The sequence below is a fragment of the Typopeltis vanoorti genome, chromosome 23 (assembly GCF_054136105.1).
Source record: "Typopeltis vanoorti isolate ZY-2024b chromosome 23, IOZ_Tvanoo_1.0, whole genome shotgun sequence".
Classification (NCBI taxonomy): Eukaryota; Metazoa; Arthropoda; class Arachnida; order Uropygi; family Thelyphonidae; genus Typopeltis; species Typopeltis vanoorti.
Window position 1 is genome coordinate 76,955,624 of NC_143571.1, and position 22,537 is coordinate 76,978,160.

Below are 22,537 nucleotides of genomic sequence, written 5' to 3' on the forward strand. Positions count from 1 at the left end.
GCATACAAAATATTTTGCCACCTTCCTGATGTTTGTTTTCTTTGTTCTTATCAAAGTCTTCCCATAACTTTTCTCTGAATTCTCTAAGAGCACAAGCTGACTTACATGCCTGGAACATTCCATATGCTCTCTTCTTTTCCTTCACTGCCACATCCTGAACCACATGCCGCTCTGGCTGAATAAACGTCGTCTTTAGGCTTTGCATTGAATCTCCATGGTTTGGTTCTTGTTTTCTAACTCTTTCACTTTTTCTTAAATGATATTTGTGTATTTGAGTCTATAGGTTCCTTTGAAAGCTACCCATCCTTGAATCGTTTTAAAACTTTCTTACACACTCTTCTTTTCAATATGAATTTCAATTTATTCCTGTTCCAAAACTATATAGTGATCCCTTCCTGTTACGAACCCTTTGCATGCGCTTGAACCCTGAACCAGGTGGAAAATATCGCCATCAACTATAATATAATCAACCATACTTTGCTTCTTTCTTGCATCTTATCTGCATGTGAATTTGTGCACATTTTTTATGGAATCGGTGTTAATAATTAATCCATGTCCTGAACAGAAATCTAGGTTATTTACTATTATTGTTAGCTCTACGCTTTTGTCCAAATTGTCCCGAACATTTCCATAAATCTGTCAATCATTTCCTACTCTGCTGTTTAGACCGCTAACAAGGACCATTTTTTCGTTTTCATTGAGCCAGCTTCTCTGTCTAATGCCTCAAAAATACCTTCATTTCTTCCTTGGTTTTTTCTTTTTCATTTCTTCCTTCATTTCTTCTGACTGTCCAGTTCTTGATTCTTCTAATATATGCCCACATCACTCTACATGATATTGCCTGCCGTTCAAGAAGTTATCCTCATATTTAGTGTTGAATACTATAGCTTACATTCTGTTTTCCTTCTTGACTTCTACATAGCCCTTTAAGAATAAAGAGAACCGACTGGTGCTTCTGACCTAATTTGCAATCTCACATTCTCAGGGTGCATCCTGTTAGGTTTCTACTTGGATACTGAAAGAATGAAAATGGGCTGAAAATTTGAATTTAGCCGACCAAATTGTATTCTTATTGGCTTAAACCACAATGAAAAGTGATGGCACAGTGAATATCAACATAGGCATTTTCCAAGGTGACTCACTATCATCTCTATTGTTCATCATAGCACTGATTCCTCTAACATTAATTCTAAAGGGGACTAGCTTCGTATTTGAAACATCAGAGCAAACATCGCATTTGTTTACCATGGGTGATCTTAAGTTATACGTAAAATCATCCAGAGAAATTGAGAGCCACTGCTCAATGTCTGAATCTTCCGTGAAGATATTTGTATCGAATTTGGGCTGGAGAAATGTGCAATACTCCATAATTTGAGGTGAACTGTAGACTGGAGATTTATTTCGAGTATAAATAACAGGCACCAAAGGAATCCTATTTACAGATGGTAAGAAAATGATAAATTTTTCACATTCCATAAATGTCTAAATATTTTTGAAACAGACGATATTTTGAGTTCAGATTCAAAATTAAAACAATATCTGAATACCTGAAAAGAGGTAGACAAATTCTAAACTTCAAGCTGAATGGAAACAACATTGCAATAATTGCCTTGGCTATTCCTTTAATCAGAAACCCAGCAAAGATTAGTGACTTGACAGAAACCGATTTGGATGTACTTCATCGTGAAACACGAAAATTAATGATAGTGAATCAGGCATTGCACTCACGCAACGATGTGCATCCTTTAAACATAGCCAGAAAGGTGGAGGACATAGTTTTTTTTTGCAAATGAAGCAAACAGTAAAAGAAGAAAATTGATCGTTGAACGATTAAATAAAGGGAAGTGGAGAAAATATGATAATTGATACTTACAAAGAAAAAGTATTGAATGTAGTAGGTTCTTAGAAGCAGTACGAGTAGAAAGAATACCAAAAGGATTAGAAAGGTGAAATAATGAAGTACTCCATGGTCAATGTTTGAAAGGTACTGGAGGGATAAATGACAGTCGCTAAACTTGACAATGGCTTCAGCATCAACTTCAAGTTCAAAATCAAGAATAAGACAGAAGGTCGCGAAGATTGAAAATATCTCTAACGATGGCAAATGCCGACTGTAGAATTAAAGAAGAGACAGTGGACCATCTAAGTAGTTGTCGGGGTCAGATTATCCACACCGAAAACAAGCAAAGGCATGATCGAGTAGCAAAAGTGTACGCCGGAGTTGTGCCAGAAATATGGTTTCCAAATTGCAAAATTCCTTGGCAACACACAGTTGAGAGAGTTATTGAAAATAAGAATGCTTAGATATTATCGGACTTTTAAATCAGATCGATAGATAGATTTCTGGAACATAATATGGCAGACATCACTGTGGTCGAACAAAAACATGTGTGGATTGTTGATGTAGCAATAACAGGAGATAATGGTTGGTAACCCCAGTTCTACACCAGTTCTACATATCCAGAATGCCTGCTGAGCCATACAGATTCCTTTATTATTCAATTGATTTTATTGCGGTGAATAAACTGTCGTGAGATACATTGTCGGGAAATCAGTGCGGGAAGATCCTTCATAAAACGTGGCTCACTTTCAATGTGTTAAGAGCAGTTAGTCTTTCTCTTCAAATTTTACTCAAAGAGTAAAATTTGAAGTGAGTTTCGATGCATCTTTGTGAGCAGTTCTTGGGTTTCAACCAGTTATCGTCCTCCCCTAAAACGAATGTGGATACTAAACAAAAAGAAATATGTAAATATCAATCTGAATGGGAAGAAGCGTACTGCTTTGTTAAATAAAAGACAAATGTGGGTGTGTGTTTGGCATGTGGCAATTCTGTTGCAGTTATGAAGAAACATAATAAGGAGCGGCATTTCACGACTAATCACACCTTGTTTGACTACGATTATTCTTTTAATTCTGAACTTCTGAACTGAGAAAGAAAAAAGTATGTGAACTGAAGTCAAAATTTTATATCTCGACAGTTAGTTTTTATTAGACCAATAGCAAAGTATAAAAATGCCACCATTGCTTCAAATAAAATTACTCACTTAATAGCAAAATGGAAAAAACCATATCTGGATGGTGAATTGATAAAAGAGGATTTCTTGCAGGAGCAGATTCTTTATTTGAGGGCTTTAAAAACTAACAAGAAATTATGACAGCGATATCAGAACTGCAGTTTTCAAATCAAACAATCACAAGGCCAATGATCTCAATTTCCATTGACATGCAAGCCCATCTGAAAAATGATTTAGGAAAATGTGAATACTAATCCCTGCACTTTGATGAGTCAACGAATGTATGAGTGACAGCGGAATTGGCTGTTTTAGTAAGAATGGTATTTGAGAATTTTCTGTAAGGGAGGAGCTATTAAAATAATTGCTCATTAATGATCAAATAACAGGAATAGAAATTCATCGTACATTTAAACAATATGCCAAAACAATAGATTCCCCCCTGAGCAAGTTGGCAGTGATCACCACTGATGGAGCCTCAGCAGTGGTGGTACTTCCAAAGGATTTATTATTTGCAGAGAGGACAAATCATTTCCAATCTTTACGTCGTACCATTGCATTATTCATCAAGAATCATTCTGTGGTAACGTTCTCTCCTTCGGTCACATTATGAAAACAGTTCTAAAAATAATAAACTCGATTGGAGCCTCTCCTCTACAGCACCGCTTCTTTAAGTCTTTCATTAAGATTACCGAAGATGCAGCTAAAAATAATGTATTCTTCATTCTGAAGTTCTCTGGCTAAGCAAAGGAGAAGTACTTTTAAGATTTGTGAGTTCGATTGAGGAGATAAAAGAATTTCTCAGTTCCAAAGGGCAGAACTATGAGCAGTTAAGTGATGCTTTTTGGTTAATGGATTTCAGTTTCCTTACGGATATCGTAGAAAAATTAAATTCTCTAAACTTTGAAATCCAAGGAAAGGATAAACACATTGCGATGATGACAAGTTTGAACAGATCTTTCAAAGAGAAACTGACTTTGTGGATATGTCATTTAGAGCAGAAATCTCTCAATGATTTAGCGAATCTGAAAAAAAAAATGACAATAGAGAGTTTGACCCGAATCGTTTGTTAAATTGCTTAAACTGCTTCAGGAATAATTTGACAAGAGATTTTAGCAGGTCAACACGATTGAGCCAATGGTATCGTTTTAAACCATTTTACAGACTTAAGTGTAATCGAAATTGCTGAACTTATTACAAACTTTAACAACAGAAGAAGTAGAACTGAAAATTTTAGATTTCAGGAATGATACCTCATTAAAATTACATAAGGGCGATGAAAACGTTTGGAGTTTGGTGGACTGAGAAAGATTTCCTGTTTTAAAAGTTGTGCATAAAAGATAATGACTTTTCTTTGGATCAACATATTTATGCGGGTGATTTTTTTTTCATCTTAAACTTTATAAAATCTAAATACAGATCGCGACTCTCGACGATTGTTTGCGAGCTGCAACATCATCTTATATTCCCAACTACTAAGGAATTTTCAATGATAATCAACTCCAAGGATCCCATTAAAATCTACTTTTCTTTACAATTAAAAATAATAATAAGGTAATGCCTTTTGTTCTCTTACTGGAGTAGCTGAGGCTTATTAATCTTATCTAGCTTTTGGAGACCAAGTGGGCAGTTAAATCTCCAACGTTAGCCAGATAGAGACATCTGGCCTAATACTATCACTAATTATAGGCGACCACTGATAAAGAGACCAGCAAACAAGTGCTGCCATCTCTTACCTAATCCTAACACAATGTGTTACTGTCTGAAATAATGTGGGTTATACGGTCTATTTTATTGAGTTAACGGGACAGAAAAAACCGCTTGCCAATACCAGAGATCGAGTAACTCTGGAATAGGTGGAAGAAAGGAAAACGTTCCTCCAGTCGGCGACTAGACTTGAACTATAAGTCTATCTTCAGGCGGCCTAGCGCAGACGATGCAAGCGCTACTTGCTCTCAGTTACACAGGCCTTTTCTTCACAATTTATTTATTTTGTTTAAGACATTTTTGTTCCATTTCATAAAAGCAAAATTACAATGATCCTTTTGTTTATTTATCCACAACATTAATTTATCTTGATTGTTTAATTGCTTTAAGAAAGATAGCGGCAGAGGGGAATGCTTCCATTACTTGCTCATCTTAAAAGTGCTCCAGAGCTCAAAAAGGTTTGGTAATTCCTCGTGTAGAAGATAAAATGCATGAACTACTGACCAAGTGTAGGAATCTGGAGATTGAAATTCGATGACTTTAAAGTATGAAAGCAACATTAATTCCGATTGTCCTAATAATTCTAGGAGTATTATCAAGAATATTTATAAAAACATCTGGAAAAGTTCACCCTCCCAGATATAACGCCATCTCAACTAAAGACAACGTCACTTTTAGACCAGCTCACATTTGACGATATCTACTCGATTCCTAGCCTTTGGATAAGGTTCCAATTCGATTATTAGGCATTTGTAAATTTCATTATGCTGTTTCATGTTGTTGCTACTCTGTAAACTCTCTTAACTGAGTATTAAAAATAATAATTCAATTATCTTTTAAAAACGGTCTCGCCTACTTCCTATACAGGAACAAAAAAAAAAGGCCTTGACTTGTTTTTTTTTTTTATATATGGAATGGGAGCAAACAGGGCTCTTGGGCAACCGGTCCAAGCTAAATCATCACCGATAATTGAGTGCTGGCAAATATAAACGATTTGAAGACTTCTAGATGAAAAAATCGCAAACAATTAATCTAATCTGAATTTGTTGCTGTTCCACATACCGTGAATTTTAGCACCGATTTCGTGAATCAGGTTTAGAAACTCTAGTTTCAGAGATAAAAATTTAAAATAACAGAAAACTTACATGCCTGTACGAAAGACTGACTAAATCGTGAACCCATTGGAAGGATAAAAATAAATAAATAAATCAGCTAACGCCTCTTATTCCCTAATAGAGAGTAGGCAAGGCATTTATACCCTATCCTTCTTTTGGAGACTGAGTGGGCAGTTCAAACTCCACTAGTAGCCAATCAGAGATAGCTGGATCATCTCTATCACTAATTATAGGCGGCTACTGATGAAGAGACCATCAAACAAGTGCTGCCATCTCTTGGTGCCTGACCCAAACGGGATATGTTACTGTCTGAAATAATGTAGGTACTACGGTCGATTTTCTTGAGTTTACAGGATGAATAACCCGAGTTTCTGGGAGGAAGAACCCGCTTGCTCGTGCCAGAGATCGACTAACTCGAGAACCGGTCGAAGATAGGCTTAGAAAATGTTCTTCTAGTCGACGACTAGACTTGAAGCTAGGTCTAACTTCGAGCGGCCAAACACAGAGGATGCAAGCGCTACTTCCACTGAGCTACACAGGCCACCCCATTGGAAGGATGGGAGTATTAAAATTTTCTTCTGCTGATCTAAGGTTGTTGGTCCCAAAGTGATTACAAGTTACAGGGGCACGTATATAATTTTATTTTGCCGAATCAAGGTTTGGAATTAAAAATGTTTAAATCAAAGCTATGTTTTTAATAATAAAAATTAATGAAATACTTAAAAAAACCAAATAAAAGCGCTAACTCATTTTATTCAGAAATAGGTTTTAGCAGATTTAGGCCAGGTCACCTACACTTTTTGAAGACCACTGGGCACGCAATCTCCTTCTTCTTCTTCTTCTTCTTCAAACCTTTTGGTTCTGTCCACTGTTGGACGAAGTTCTCCCCAATGATTTTCCAGATCACTCGGTTTTCTGCCTCTCCACTCTGTTGTTTTTCTAGTCCATCTCCCGTCAATGCATCTGGCAATATGGCCAGCCCATCTCCACTTAGCCTGTTTATTGCATTTTACAATATCCATGACAATATCCCTGTTTGAGATCTTATCCAGGTATTTGTCTTCCTATCTCTTAATGTTATTTTTAGCATACTTCTTTCCATGCGATGTTGTGTTGTTCTCAGCTTTTTGTTTTGGGTTTCTGTTAAAGTCCGTGATTCTCCTCCATATGTTAGGACAGGAAGTAGGCATTGGTCGAAAGCTTTCCTTTTTAGACTCATAGAGATATTACTTCTGAACATGTCTCTCATTTTCCCATAAGACCATCCAGGTGAATTCTTTGTTTAATCTCTTTTCTTTGGCACTCCTCAAAGGATAACAATTGGCCCAAATACACATATGAAGTAACTTGTTCTATTCCATGGTTTTCAACTTTGACAGCTCTACAGTATGGTTTATTTATTTATTCATCATTATTTTTGTTTTTCTCTATTTATTTTTAATGTAATTACTCTGGAGGCTTCATTTAGCTGAATTAGCTTTCTTCCAGATTTTTAAGATTATCTGCTATTAGGACAATATCATCTGCAAATTTCAGATGATACAGCCTTTCTTCATTTACTATTATTCCTTTTGTTTCCCAATCAAGGCTTCTAAAGATTTCCTCTAGTGCAGCTGTAAATAATTTGGGAGATATGGTGTCGCCTTGTCAGATGCCTTTTTGTATTGGAAACTTTTCACTGTTTTTATATAATTTAATTACAGAAGTTGCATTATTGTAAACATGTTTTAGTGTTTCAATATATGGTTTCTCAGTTCCCTGGGTTTCATGTGCTTTTAGTATTGCAGATGTTTTAACTGAATCAAATGCTTTTTCGTAGTCTATATAGGCAAGACATAAGGGTTTATTGTATTCAATTTACTTTTCAATGAGCTGTCTTAATGTGTGAATTAAGACAGCTCATTACAATACAAAGAATTACAATACATCCAAAGTATTGTAATTCTTTCTAAATCCAGCTTGTTCACAGGATTGCATTCCCTCTAGTTTAGATTTTATTCTATTATTTATAATTTTTGTGAAAACTTTATATTTACTAGGGAGTAGGCTTATAGCTCTGTAGTTTTTAATTTATTGAATTTTTTAAAAATTAATATTAGAAGTGAGTTGTTCCAATTTTTTGGAATTGTTTTCTGTTTTAGGCATTTAATAAGAGTTTAGTCAGCTGTTTGATGACAGGGCTTCCTCCCAGTTTTAAGAAGTCTACCATAATTCTATCTTCTCCTGGTGCCTTTTCATTCTTCATTTCTCACAGTGCCATTTCCACTTCGCCTTGTAAGATCTCAGGGACATCATGTTCTTCTTCACTTGAGTTATCCATAGGTGATTCTTGGATGTCACGGCCTTTGTCTTCATAAAGTTCAGTATAAAATTCCTGAATTCTTTTGATTATTGCATCTCTATTTAATGCAATAATGCATTAAATAGAGATGCAATCTCCACTCTTAATTAATTAATAACAAAAGGCAATTACTATCAAGGTTGTTAGTAGGCATCATGTGAGGAGAGTACTGAAGACACACACACACACACACACACACACCCTGCAGGTTCGAGTCTTATCATGGCCATAAATGTTAGTGCTTATCTTTAGTTGAGAGGTGAATGTTGTTTCTTAATTAGGTAAAAAATAAATTAAAAAGAGACTAAAATTCTTAGCAAAGTCATGGTACTAATGTACTTTCGTTGACCTTTCGTGGATGAGAATCACATAAAAAATAATGAAGATCGATGTCGCTTCGTTCATTACCGTACACTTTCTTTATATTACTTTCAGTTTCATTATCCCTCGCTGGGCTTGAAGATGATGCTGCAAACAAATCGAACGTAATTTATTTATAAGTTTCTTTCAGGCCAATGAAATTGTTTTCAGCTTTTATGTTTATTTTTTATTTTGGTCTGCATTTCTCAACTCAATTTCTCACTGCCCCTTCATATTATCATTTCGTTTACCATTCTGGTCTGTCCTTATTTTGTTTTCAGTCATTTTTTAAATTTGGTTTTAGTCTGTTATGATCGATGTTATTCATCGTTTCTTCTCTTGCAGTCTCATCATCCATTTCTTAGTAGACAGCGTCTCTATCCTGTGCAGCAGTGGGATTAGTTCCACATGTAGACCTCTAGATGTAGACCACATGTAGGCACTGGTCGAAAGTTTTCCTTTTTAGACTCATAGGGATATCACTTCTGAATATGTCTCTCATTTTCCCATAAGACATCCATCCAAGGTGAATTATTCGTTCGATCTCTTTTCTTCGTTCAATCTCTAGGCTATGAGCTGGAATCCTACAGCAGATATTTAAGTCATGGTTTAGATGATTGATGATGTTTTATATTTCGTGGAAAGCCACGACATTGGTCATTAGTAGCTTGAAGTGACTTGAAATGATTCCGTATTTGATCACTGAATGAATGTTCTCAGATAAACTTTCATCGTAATTTGAGTATTAATTTGCTATACGTTGACAAGTTTGTTTTCTGATTTTTCTTTTCGGAATAAAACATGAATTTTGGGAGAAAGAACTTTGCTACTGCCATTTGAAGCAGCTAACTCACATTCAAAAAAATCATTCATCACGCCTATTGTTTTCACTTTGAAGTATTAATCTAAGCCAAAAAAAGTGAAAGAAAAGTCCGGCTTATGTCTTAAAATTGAAAATAAAATGGGCATTTTTTACTTTTCAAGCTTGAATCGGTTTATAAATCTCTTTATATATATGTTTCAACGGCACACGAAACCCAAGTTTTATTTTTTTTTTTCGTAAATCAATATTCCTGTATGTTTCCAGGTGTGTGTGTGAATAATAACTTTTACTAGTGCCTTCACTTGTTTTAGTGCCATCTTCTGGCAAAATCGTAGACTTTCGTTCTTCGTATCCGTAATTCATTTTTATTTCATGATTGCCTGAGAGTAGTCTCATTTTAAGTAACCATTTAAGTTTGACAAGTGGTGGTTGTATTTAATTTTAAACATTTAAAATATTCCAATCCTTATACTAAGATGGCTGCCAGTGACGCAAATGCAGATGATTCTCTCTATCCGATAGCGGTTTTAATTGATGAGCTACGAAATGAGGATGTTCAGGTATTTCTTCTTTAGTTATCTAGGCTTAAAACGATGTTATATAAATATTCCCGGCTATATCCTGTTTTACTCCAATAAATGTTAAAGTAATTAATAGTTACAATGTTATGGAGTAGTAGTAGTATGGGACAACAAATAGTCAAGAAAATATCACTTGTTATTGTAAATAACATGGAGGTTGCATCAAATGGAGAAAGTACTGAGGAAAATAGTGAGGTAGTTTTATTTTCAATATTTGCAAAATAAACTGATGATCATTTCTTTAGTTACACTGTATGAGTTGCCTCAGTATGAAATAAATAAATAGATAAGTAAACGAGACCGGTGTTTTTTGCTGTTTATTATAACATCTAACAATTTTTGACATGACTTCAAAATGTAAATCTTTCAATTATTTCATTGTGCTTGCTGTAAACTAAAGTAGTCAAAATGTAATTGGACCATTTTGAAAGCAGTTCATGTTGATGTGTTCAGCAAGTATTCTGAAGTGGTTTATAGGAGTTTTCTGTAGTATATGGAAGTATATACTACAGAAGTATAGATACTTTGAGATCAGGTAGATGGCGTTGATTCGTAGTAGAGGTAAGGTGTAGAGACAGTTGAAGATGTCCTCCCGCGATGAGTCTTCGGACTCCTTGGAGGTATCAGGAATAATAATAATAATAATATCTTGAAAGGAGTTCCCAGAATCATTGGTCATTGCAGTTTAGCTGAGATATAATTATTTTGTTCAGTTAATGTTTGGTCTTGAATTATAGATGGTTACAGTGATTTTCAGTAAATCAAGAAAATAATCAGATGTTTTGGCTAGGAGTTTCAGGTTAGTGTAATTCATAGTTGTAATGACTTGCACATTCTGTAACTTATTATTATTAACATTTTACCTCCATGGAGTGAAATGACTCATTGCAGGAAGTTGATGCTCACTCATGCAAAGAGATCATCACCTTAAACCCATTCACAGTTTACACCTGCACCATACTTTCAGGCAGTGTGTTCCCTTCACCAATATCTCGCCATGCAAAGAACTACTTCTCACTCTCCTGCTCACATCCTCCTTATACAGCTTTCAAGGATGACATCTAGTTGTACCCTTGCCTCCCTCTACTCTCTGAAATATCTCCAATATATATATATCTGTCATACTCCCTCTTCTTCTGTTCACAAGACTGTAAGTTGTATTCCCACAATCTCTCCTCGTATATCACATTCTATACACCTTACATTAACTTTCTCATCATCCCTGTGAAACCAGGCAACCAAATCTCTGCAAAATAGTCCATATGTGGCCTGAACAAGGTCTTATAAGGGTACCATAACCTCTTTACTTCTGCATGTCAGTGTCCTCATTACTGCCATAATCCATTGGGATGTTCTTACAGTTTTAGCAGTGTGACCCCCCCCCCCAAGCTTCAAGTCTGTCCGCCATCATTCCCAGATAGTTGTCTCTCATATCCACCACCTTCTTCAAAATTTTTCCATTAATTGTGTACTTTGCATCCCAGTGTCTTTCCTACCAGGTTTCGAGACCTTGCACTTTGCAACATCAAAATGATTTCTCCACTCATAAACTCATGCAGTTTGAGATCAGGGGTTCCAGAAATCCATTTGCCTACTCACCACAGGCAAGTGATCAGAGATGAGTGGCAAGTGATTATGTGTTATTTTTTTCTCATACTTTACATCCCTTCCCCCGATTTTAAAACATCTCATATATTTTCAGGTTAATGATTGCTGGTAACTACCAATGAATTTATCACAAAAACACATGCAATTTTAGATTCTGGTTTTGTCTAAAAGTCATAATGTAAACCAGTCGTCTTCACTTTCTTCCACCCTTTTATCCCCTTTAAGGCAAACTACTTTTTCTGATAATACAAAAAATAACAATCATTAATTAAAAGCTCATCCTGCTTTTTTCTCTCAGCAGTTGCCCAGTTGTCATTGTTGTAACATAACAATTGATAACTCTTAAACGTTGTTCTTTCTATATGAAAGACTTCATAAATATCGGCTATCGTTCCAAAAATCCCCTAATTTCTCTCACTTCTCACAGTGTTCTTTTCACTCCACTTGTGTTTATCAAATCAGTCCATTCATTTAGTTCAATATTAATCTTACACATATACAGTACTGACGACATATGTAATAGACAGTATATTATTTTAAAAAAATTATAAACACCAAAATTAAAGTTAGAACAATCTAATTAATATATCTGTGCATACTACAGATATTATTATTATTTGACACCTCCAGGGAGTCCAAAGACTCATCGAGGGTGAGTGTGCCAACATATATAGCTGTAGGGTGTAGAATTTCATTCACGAAATAAACCACTAGTTATTATTATTATTACGGGCGACTCCAAGGAGTCCTTAGACTCATCGAGGGAGGCCCTAAATATCATGTCCATCACAGCTATTCGACATTCACACAGTATCTATCATACTTTGCCTCGAACTCATTCACTGTCATAGCACCCACAACAGACTCTGGCAGCTTATTCCACTCATTCACCACTCTAAAAGTAAATTCACACAATTTAATGAAATACTGTAGTACATGTATACGTGTATATAGAGCACCTGCAAAACTCTTTCCAGAGTGACTCGGCTAACGTAAATAAACAGCGTGGGCGAGTTTCCGAAATGAAGGAGAGAGTGTTGTATGGTGACTCGTTATTAAGAGGAGTAATAGATGGGAGTGTAACTAAATCGTACTTACCGGGTGCGAAATTTAAGGATGTAAGTGAGAGCATTAGAGTGCAAAAACGGAGGGTGAAAGAAATAACAATTGTGGCTGGTACGAATGAATTGAAAGGTGATAAATTTTTTATGAGAGAGGACTTGAAAGTATTGTTAAAGGTAGCGAAAGAAAAGAGTGACAGAGTTAGAATGGTGAGCCTGTTACCGCGGTATGACAGAGAGGAGTTTAGAAGGAGGGCCATAATCGCAAATGATATTATGCGCAGGTTATGCGGACGGTGTGGTGTGGAATTTGTGGACGTGTGGAATGAGTTTGATGGGCGAAAGGACTTATACAAGATGGATGGCCTGCATTTGAATGGACTTGGTGTGCGGAGACTGGAAAAAGTGTTGCTGAATGAAGTGAAAATGGATGTGCAGAACCAGGGAAACTAGAACTACCAAGGAGGGGGGGAAGTGGATATCCAGACATCAGTGAGACAGTTGAGTGTAAAAATGTATATAATGTACCTGAGCCAGCAATAAGGACAAAAAATGGGAATGGGATATTTAGAATAACGCATCAAGATAGGGGTGGGACAAAGGGAACACTGCAATTCATGTATACTAATGCCAGGAGTATTAGGAACAAGAAGGAAGAATTTTTGGCCTTGATTGGCTCTTCCTGGCCACAGGTTATTGGCATTAGTGAAACATGGCTGACGGAAGATGATATAGTTAGTGGGATAGAATGTGTAGGTTATAGTATGTTTAGGAGGGACAGAGAGAATAAAATTGGGGGAGGGGTGTTATTGATGATAGCTGATGAACTGCAGCCAAGGAGAATTAAAGTATTGCAGGATAGTGAAAGGAGCTCATTTGAGGCTATCTGGTGTGAGATTGATACTGGCAGAATAAAATATACAGTTGGGTGCTGCTATAGACCAGGTGATGGAATAGATGGTGGAGATGGTATGCATAAACAAATTGATGAAATGAGTGGAAGGAGGGTAATTATTATGGAGGATTTCAACTATGGTAACATTGATTGGAAGGAGGAGAGGACACATGTGAGGAAGGAAATGGATTTTATTCAATTATTAAGGGATAACTATCTGAAACAGCATGTAATTGAAAATACTAGGGGTGTGAGAGTGCTTGACCTGGTAATAGTATCTGAGAATTTGACTGTAATGAATATGACCATGTTGCTACCTATTGGTGAGAGTGATCATAAGGTCTTGACCTGGGAGGTGGCTAAAGGTGTGAAATTTGTGATTAAGACAGGGTATATGTGGAATTACCGTGCTGGCAAGTATGACAAGCTTAGGAGATTGCTTGGATCAGTGCCATGGCATGTACAACTGCAAGGGCTGGATGTCGATAGAGCATGGGAAGTGATCAAAGAGCATTTACAGGAGGTTATGGCTGATTGTATACCTAAGGTCCGAATAGTGAAACAAGGAGGGGTTAAATGGATGAATAACACCATTAAGCTTGAGCTGCAAAAAAAGAAACAACTATGGAGGGAATTTAAAGAAAGGGGTGACCTGCAGGCACACGAAAGGTATAAAGTACAGGCCAGAAGGGTAACGAGTGTGGTAAAAACAGCAAAAGCTGATTATGAAAGGAAACTAGCTATGCAAGCAAAAGAGAATCCCAAACAGTTCTTTCAATATGTGCTGCAAGCAAGAAAAAAACTGTACATGGCAAAATGATTTTAAGGAGTGACGATGGTAAAGAGTTCACCGAACCAGTCGATATAGTGGAGTTACTGAGTGCGCACTTTGCAAAAGTATATCATCCAGGTGGTGACGTTGAAAAAATGAAGGAACCATTAGTTTATATGGGAATTGTGATGAATGAAGTGGATGTGAATAGTCTATTACAGAACCTTAATGTGTATACATCTGTGGGATTGGATGGTATACCGGCACGGGTCTTGCATGAAGCGGCTAATGAATTATCAGTGCCCTTGACCATGTTGTTTAATCTGAGTCTCAGGTCTGGCTTAGTCCCGAAGGCGTGGAAAGAGGGGAAAATAGTTTCACTGCATAAAGGAGGATCCAAGACTATGGTTGCAAATTACCGACCGATCAGCATATCAGGAGTCGTTGTCAAGGTCTTGGAGAAAGTAGTCAAGGGAAAAATACAGGAATGAATTGATGAAAATGAGATACTGTACAGAGGACAGCATGGCTTTGTGAAGGGTAGATCATGCCTCAGTAACTTGCTCAAGTTTTATAACAAGGTGACGGCTGAACTGGATAAGGGAAATGGGTTTACAGTGATACTGCTGGACCTGGCAAAGGCGTTTGACAGGATACCACATGGAATTCTAATCCGTAAACTACAACATATGCGAATGGACATAGGGTTGGTGAGATGGATAGCTGGGTGGTTGATGGAGAGATATCAAAGAGTAGTTTATTCAGGAGTAGAGTCCAAAAAACGGCCTGTGACTAGTGGTGTGCCACAGGGTTCTGTTCTTGGACCACTGCTGTTTAATCTTAACGATATAGGGAAGGGTCTAAGTGGGACAGTTCATTTGTTCGCTGATGATGCAAAGTTGGGTAGGGCGATAGTGAATGCAGAAGATGTCAAAGTCTTGCAAGATGACTTAGATAGATTGGAGTTCTGGACTAAGGAGAATGGATGTCAATTTAATGTGACAAAATGTAAGGTTATGCATTTCAGAGTGAAAAGATTAGCAGCAGTATACCACATTGGCGGAACTGTACTCCAAGAGATTGATGAGGCCAGGAACTTGGGAGTGTTGGTGGATAGGGAGATGAAGTTTAGGGGCACATTGCGAAAGTAGCTAAATCAGCTCATCAACTCACTTGGTTGTTGAAAAATACCTTGACGAGCAGAGAAAAACAAGTTATTGTACCTCTGTACCGAGCCCTGATAAGACCTCATCTCGACTACTGTGCCCAGATTTGGTCACCGCGGTTCCTTCTTGATGGGGAGGAGGTTGAGAGGATCCAGAGGCGAGTGACTAAGATGAAAGCAGGTCTATGGAATGAACCATATGAGAACAGGTTGAAGATTTGTGGGTTGCAGAAACTAGTTGATAGGCGGAAAAGGGGAGATATGATTGAGACATTCAAATTGCTAAAAGGATTCTATAGGATTAATTCAGATGATATTTTTGAGATCAGGACTGGTGGTGGGAGAACTAGGGGACACCCATGGAAGCTGGGCAAGAGCGTGGTTAGCAGGGGTGTTAGAGCTGGGTTCTTTACTTTTAGAGTGGTAAATGAGTGGAATCAGCTGCCAGAGTCTGTTGTGGGTGCTATGACAGTGAGCGAGTTCAAGGCAAGGTATGATAGATACTGTGAGAATGTTGAACTGCTGTGTGAACATGATGTTTAGGGCCTCCCTCGATGAGTCTAAGGACTCCTGGAGTAGCCCGTGGTAATAATAATAATAATAATATGTTATTCTTCCAACACCTTTACCCCTAAATTAGATATGCAGTCATAATGTAATATTATTGCAAGTTTATTCCACAGCTCACAAAAATTTTTACCTAATGGAAATGCTTTTAATACTGTTATTTAAAAATACAGTTATCTTGCAAAGACAATTCAAAGACCAGATCACGTGACCAAGTGCACTGCAGCTAAAATTCAGTCTGGCTCCCCATCTTTCTGTTATCTACTTTCTTTTTTTCCCCTGAATTTTATGATTTATTTTTCTTATTAAATTATTGTTTATGAAGAATTTCTATAAATTTACCATTTTGTTATGAACACTAAATAAAAGAAAACACAGTGAGTTGTGATGAGCTGTGTTATTCTGTACATTTTAAACCCACATTTGTGCGATATATAATGAGATTAAAGAATGTATTAGTTTGTTTTGTGATCATAACATTTAGTTTTTTAAAATATCACCTATAATAATAATAATCGTATAAAGTAGACTGATAATTTGGGTGAGTACAAATTTTTTGTGGCTAGTCAATTTATGTATTTCTGGAGCCCTGATTGAGATCCTTCTGTAAGGCCATAATGACCTTACAGGAGGCCTCTACTTCTCATAGTTCTTCCCAACTTTGTAGCATCTCTGAACTGCTTCACTCTTGCTCCAATTAAGCTGGTTCCAATGTCATTAACCTACAAGTTAGACAATAATGGTCCCAAAACAGATCTCTGTGGTACTCCACTATTGACCTTTCACTTTTGGGACGCTGCTCTCCTTATACAACCTGCTGATACCTGTCTGGCAGCTAATCACTTATCTGTTATCTAATCTCATCTGTTTCAATTTAGCTACTAACTTGGCATTTGGCAGTCTATCAAAGGCCCTTTGAAAGACCCAAGTCCATCTTAATATATGCATCTCCTTTAACAAGTTCATTGAGTGAATTTATTATCTTATACTTAAGCAGATTGCTGAAATATGACCTCCCCCTAATAAACCCCATGCTGACCATCATAAAGAATACTGCTATTATCAACCCCTCTAAATCCTGATCCTCGCTAACTTCTCTAATACCTTAACAACCCCAGCCATTGGCTTATAGTTTGTTACCCCGGTCTTATCCCACCTCTCCTTTTTTTTGGAAGTGGCACTCCACTTTCCATTCCTTTGGAACTTGCCCTGCTACTAGACTCATATTAAACAGGTATGCCAAAGGTGCCATTAATTCCATAGAGCATTCCCTCAAGACACATAGTAGGAAAATACTGTCGAGTCCTATTGCCTTACTAATTAAGTTTACTCAATTCCTCATATAATTACTGCTCGTAAAGAATCAGTTCACCCTCCTAACCATACTCTATTCTCCAGCTTCTCCCGATGTTTCCTTCATGAGGATAAAATACACTGTTAAACTGATTGTTGAATACTTCAACTGTATCCTCCACATCGGTTACTGATCTGCCGGTATCATCCTCCCATAGTCATTTTTATTATCTTGATTGGCTAATTTCTTCTCATAATGCACTTTTGCTTCCTTTACTACCCTTCCTGGCCTGCCTTTTGTTCTCTTCATGCAACTAATTATTATTAACATTCATCTTGTATGTCCTCCATAGTGATTTCAAATTTCACACTTAATCTCTTCATTCATCCATTTTATTTCTACTTTGTTTAGCCTTTACACCTTTGTAATACACTCAGACATTGCTACTGTTAAATAGCTTTTGAACAATGTCCACACAGCATCTGTATCTTTCCCCCTCAACTCCTCATTCCGCACTATAGCTTCCAGTTATCTCTTAAGCTTCCCATAATCACCAGCCTTGTATTGCCACACATATATCCCTTTATAGAAGTTGCCTATATAATTCTTTGTCTTTGCCTTCCACATTTCATGTCCTACAGACACACCCCACCAAATATCTCATTCTATCAATCTCCACTTCAAACCATACTGCCTCAAAACCACCGACTTTTTTCTCCTTGTATCTCAACTTTGTTGTTAACATAATTCCCCTGCTATTATCGGCAGCACTCCCTCTCTCTTCTTGACTTTCCTACCTTCATGAAACACATAATGTTCCTCCATTTTTATTCCCATTGAGATGTCATTCTCATCCAACTATGTTTCCCTTATTCCAACTATTTTTGGGCATATAAACTCAGTCGATGCAACAATTTCATTTCCATTATTTCTGATACTCTTTGCTTTTGTAAATAAGCATAATTCTTTTTTTTTTTTTTTTGGGTCTATAACCAGTCCTACTAATGCTGCCCCCATCTGTGACTTCTCATCATCTGCTCCCGTATGCTCACCTTCTCTCCCTCCCCTAACTCTACCCCGTTTTCCTGACCATTCCATTCCTATGCTGACCATCCACATACAAGCATTCGTTACTACTTTCAGAATCCCCTCTCCTTACACCATGTCTGCCTGACCTCCCTGTCCAACTTGCATTTCTGTTCTTACATTCTCTTTTCCATTCGTAACCACATCAGTCTCACCTAGTTCACTTTCCTGTTCATTCACATCATTTTTGACTTCCATTTATACCTTGTTTGCATCACTCATTACACATCCTTCCAGCAGCCTTTCCAAATGACTCGCATTATAAAGTCATTCAGATGCAGTCCATTGCTCTTATACAGTTCCATTCATCCCTCAAACTCATCCCACATGTTCTCAAATGCACTCCTTTCTCTTTACATGTTTCTGCAAACATTCTATTCATTATCTTTCCTCTCTGCCACAACACATCATTATCATACCTGGGTGGCACACAAACTATCTTTCCTACCACACTGTTATCTTTCACTCTCCTTGATCTCTCAATATCTAATCTGCAACCTATGCCAAACCAAATCATTTGTTCCAACCACAACCACTAACTCCTTCATATACGTGCTTCTCATATCCAGCACCTCAGTCACACTGTTCTTTCTCCTTGCTGGAAAACATACCTTGTATGCCCTCTTATCCACCACACCTTTTATAATGTCCATATAGTGCTATGCCCTTTCAAGAGTGCCATCTTGAGTCATTTGCTGTTTCTTTCTCTCCACGTCATTCATTTTATTCTTTTGCACTCTTCCATTCATATCCACCACATGTCTAATTTCATTCTTCATCATAATCATTTCATACTTGTTCATTCAGACTTGAACCAAGGGCATAGCACCTGTTTATTAAGTAGTTGAATGTGTTGTTGTTGTGAATACTTTTTGTAGTTGTACTGTTATTTATTTTCGCGGTATTGATGACAACACAGAATGATAAGAAAATATTTATTAAGTTATTTGCTGATATTTTGCGTATTATATCCAACATATTCTGATCACAAAAACTGTATGCGAAACAGCAACAATTTGTTATAACAGTGGGACTGTAATGGACAACACAAGGGACTTTAGGTCCTTGTTTCTAATTAGGCATCATCTGTGTTGGAAAAAGAGAGAAGACAAATATTAATTAGATCTTAAAATGACTGTCTCCTAGATTTTTAGTAAATTTATACAGATACTTATTGAGGTTTGGAGTATGTTTTAAAGCTTCTGTTGATTCCAAAAGCAATCTCTCTCTGTGACGTATAATGACTTCTGTGTAGCACTTTTGTTTTCTTCCAATTGATCCTGTGTGAAGTGGTATCTAAGGCATGGTCTGCTAGACCCAACTTTCCATAACAATGGTACAGGACATATTTTTTTATGTTCATCAAGGCAGATGTCAACAGTTCTTCCTGTCTGTCCATAGTAAGCTTGGTCATAAGAACAGGGCACTTCATAAACTCCTAGATATGATGATGAAGAAGAGAGAGAGAGATTGTCCTTAGGTGAATGGATAAGAGTTGCCAATTTGACATAAGATTTAAATACGGTGCATAGCTGATATTTATTGAACACTCTAGACAGAGGCATAGCTATGGGGGGGGGGGTCCGCCCCGGGCAGGCACTTGGAACCTTTTTGAACTTTTAAAGTTAATTCTAAAATACACTCTCGAGAACTCATTTCCAACTATTGTAATACTACTGCGAATTTTCCTCACAACTGCTGTAAGTGTTGCTAGTTGTGAGAGGAATTTTTCTAAATAAAATTGATTAACAATTACCTATATTACTATGAAATAGACTTCGCCAATGTCATCAATGATTTTGCTAACAGAAAAGCAAGAAAAATAACATTTTAGAATGTTGAAATTAAGGTTTTACTTCAAAAATAAACATAGTGTTTTAATTATTTCCCTATATGTCATTTTGACTTTTTGTAGTATTTTTGGTATGTATTGAGAGGGGAAGAAAACTCAGAGACTGCCCTGGGCGGCCAAAGCTCTATCTACACCACTGACTCCAGATATCTTTTCAGATGTGCTTTGAATGTATGGAATGGTAACCATGCACAGAAAGAGCTTTGGTTTTGTTTCTCTGGAGTTAGCGAGGGGATATAACTGCCCATAAGCCAAACCTCAATTGTCATTCAGTAATGCAAACTGCATTGGCATAAAGGACATTATGACTGCTCTACAGATTGTTGGAAGTTTTTGATATAATGATGAATCATGTTGTTCTTTTTCTGTCAAATGGATGAGTGTGATGGATGCCTTATGTTTCAGTGCATCATCCCAGATGTAAATTTTAGACAATGGAAAGTTGGTGGTCCAGAATAGTTTCTCCTGGTATGGACTCAGACCTTTGGGAAAACTCTAAATCAGGATCTTTTATTTTTTTTTTTATATGGTCCACACATCAAAGCCCACAGGACCTATAGCACACTGATGCCATGTGCGGGCAAGAGGAATAGAAGGGCTAAAGGACCACCCTTCAACCCTAAGTTCTTCAAGCAAAATGTTCACATTTTGCTTGAACAGCTGAGGGTTGTAATCTTTGGGGAAGGCAGGGTGGAGGAGCCTGTTTCAAAGGACAGAAATAGATGGAATAAAAGAGGAGGAAGTGAAGTTGGTTTGGTGAGTTTTAAGATGGACTGTTAAAGGGTGTTCGTTAGCATTGGCTCTTGTTTTAATGATTTTTAAGGAGAGTGGAGAAATAATAGTGGCCAATTCATCAGAGAACTGTCCATGAAAGTATCTGTAGAAGAGGCACAAGGAAGAAACTAAAGCCTGTGAGAGAGGGATTGAAGTGGGTCTGCGAGAGAGATTAATTAGCCAGATTGCCAAATTCTGGATAGAATTGAGCAATCTTAGAGAGAGGATTGTGGTGTACCACCCCAAATATGGGAGCAATATTCTATGGCTGGGCAGATTTGGGCTTTGTATAGAGTTAGCAGCTGGGAAGGTGTGATGTAGTGTTGTGAAAAAGTACACCAAGTTTTTTGGCAGCTGCAGAAGCTGTAGTTGAAATACAGTTGTGCAAAGAAAGGTCAGAGGTGCAAGCCAGACCAAGAAGAGAAATCTGATTGTGTTTGGATATCTCAGTATTACTGAAGGTAATGGGAGAGATCTGAGCTCTTTCTTGCGAGAGATCAGACAGAATTCGGTTTTGGTGGCATTGAAATTTACAAGGTTGTCCTTGATGCACTGGGATATAGCTAGGAGATCTGAGTTCAATTCCCTGGGTCATGGTAGATCTTGAGAATTCTAATACTTGAGTACTACAAGGTTTGTCGAATGAAAAGAAGGAATAGCGTACACTGTCAGCAAAGCTGTGGATAGCTTTGGAAGTCTGTGAGAGCAGGTCATTTATATAAGAGGAAGAGAGTGAATGAAAGAACAGAATCCTGCAGTACTCCTGCATTGGTGGAGAAATCTGAGGAGAGGAAACCATCCACCTGACACGAGTGACCACTAGTGAGAAAGTTTGTGATCCAGTTGCAGAGTGAGGAAGGCAGACCATAGGATGACAGTTTAAGGGCCTCTGTGCAATCCAATCAGATGTCTTTGAAATGTCGAGGGCAACCATGAGTTTCTCCATTGAGTCCATAGGTGGGTGGTAAAAGCAAGAAGTTAAGCTGTAGATTGCAAGTGGCAGAATCAATAATACTGGTCACTGATTAGTTGGTATGTATCTAGATGAATCAAGAATTGGTTGTTGATGACCTTCTCCATAATTTTTTGAGAGAACAGAAGTGAGAGCAATTGGACAGGAATACGTTGGTTGACTTTTATCAACTCTCTTTGGAATGGGCTGGACGTGGGCCTCTTTCCATGTTGTCGAGTAGATGCCAGTTGAATAGGATAGATTGAAGAGGTGATACAGGATTTCTGGGGGCATAATTTTTTAACACAATAGGTGGGATACCATCAGGACCAAATGCCTTGTTTGTGTGTTCAGGTTGTTAAGGATTCTTTAGATTTCTTTTTCTTGGAAGACTATGGGAGACATGAATGTAACTGTTCTTTGTGGAGTAGAGGGAACTTCCCTGGGTCATCAATGCAGGAATTAAAAGAGAAGAGTGATGCAAGTAAGTTGGCCATGTCTTTTGTTGAGGTGACATAGTACCATCTGGAGGTGAGAACAGCAGAAACCTAGATGGACAGAAGTTGCACCCAT

At 37.4% G+C, this 22,537-nt stretch overlaps 1 protein-coding gene across 1 annotated transcript in view; it reads left to right on the forward strand.

The window, feature by feature from the left end:
- Positions 1-9,717: 9,717 nt before the first annotated feature.
- Pp2A-29B (Protein phosphatase PP2A regulatory subunit A) overlaps positions 9,718-22,537 on the forward strand; it is a 239,122-nt gene continuing 226,302 nt past the window's right edge. The window contains exon 1 of the mRNA XM_090413204.1: positions 9,718-9,917. Within this exon, the coding sequence (XP_090269330.1) occupies positions 9,834-9,917 (84 nt within the window). The 5' untranslated portion in view covers positions 9,718-9,833. The remainder of the gene's footprint in view (positions 9,918-22,537) is intronic.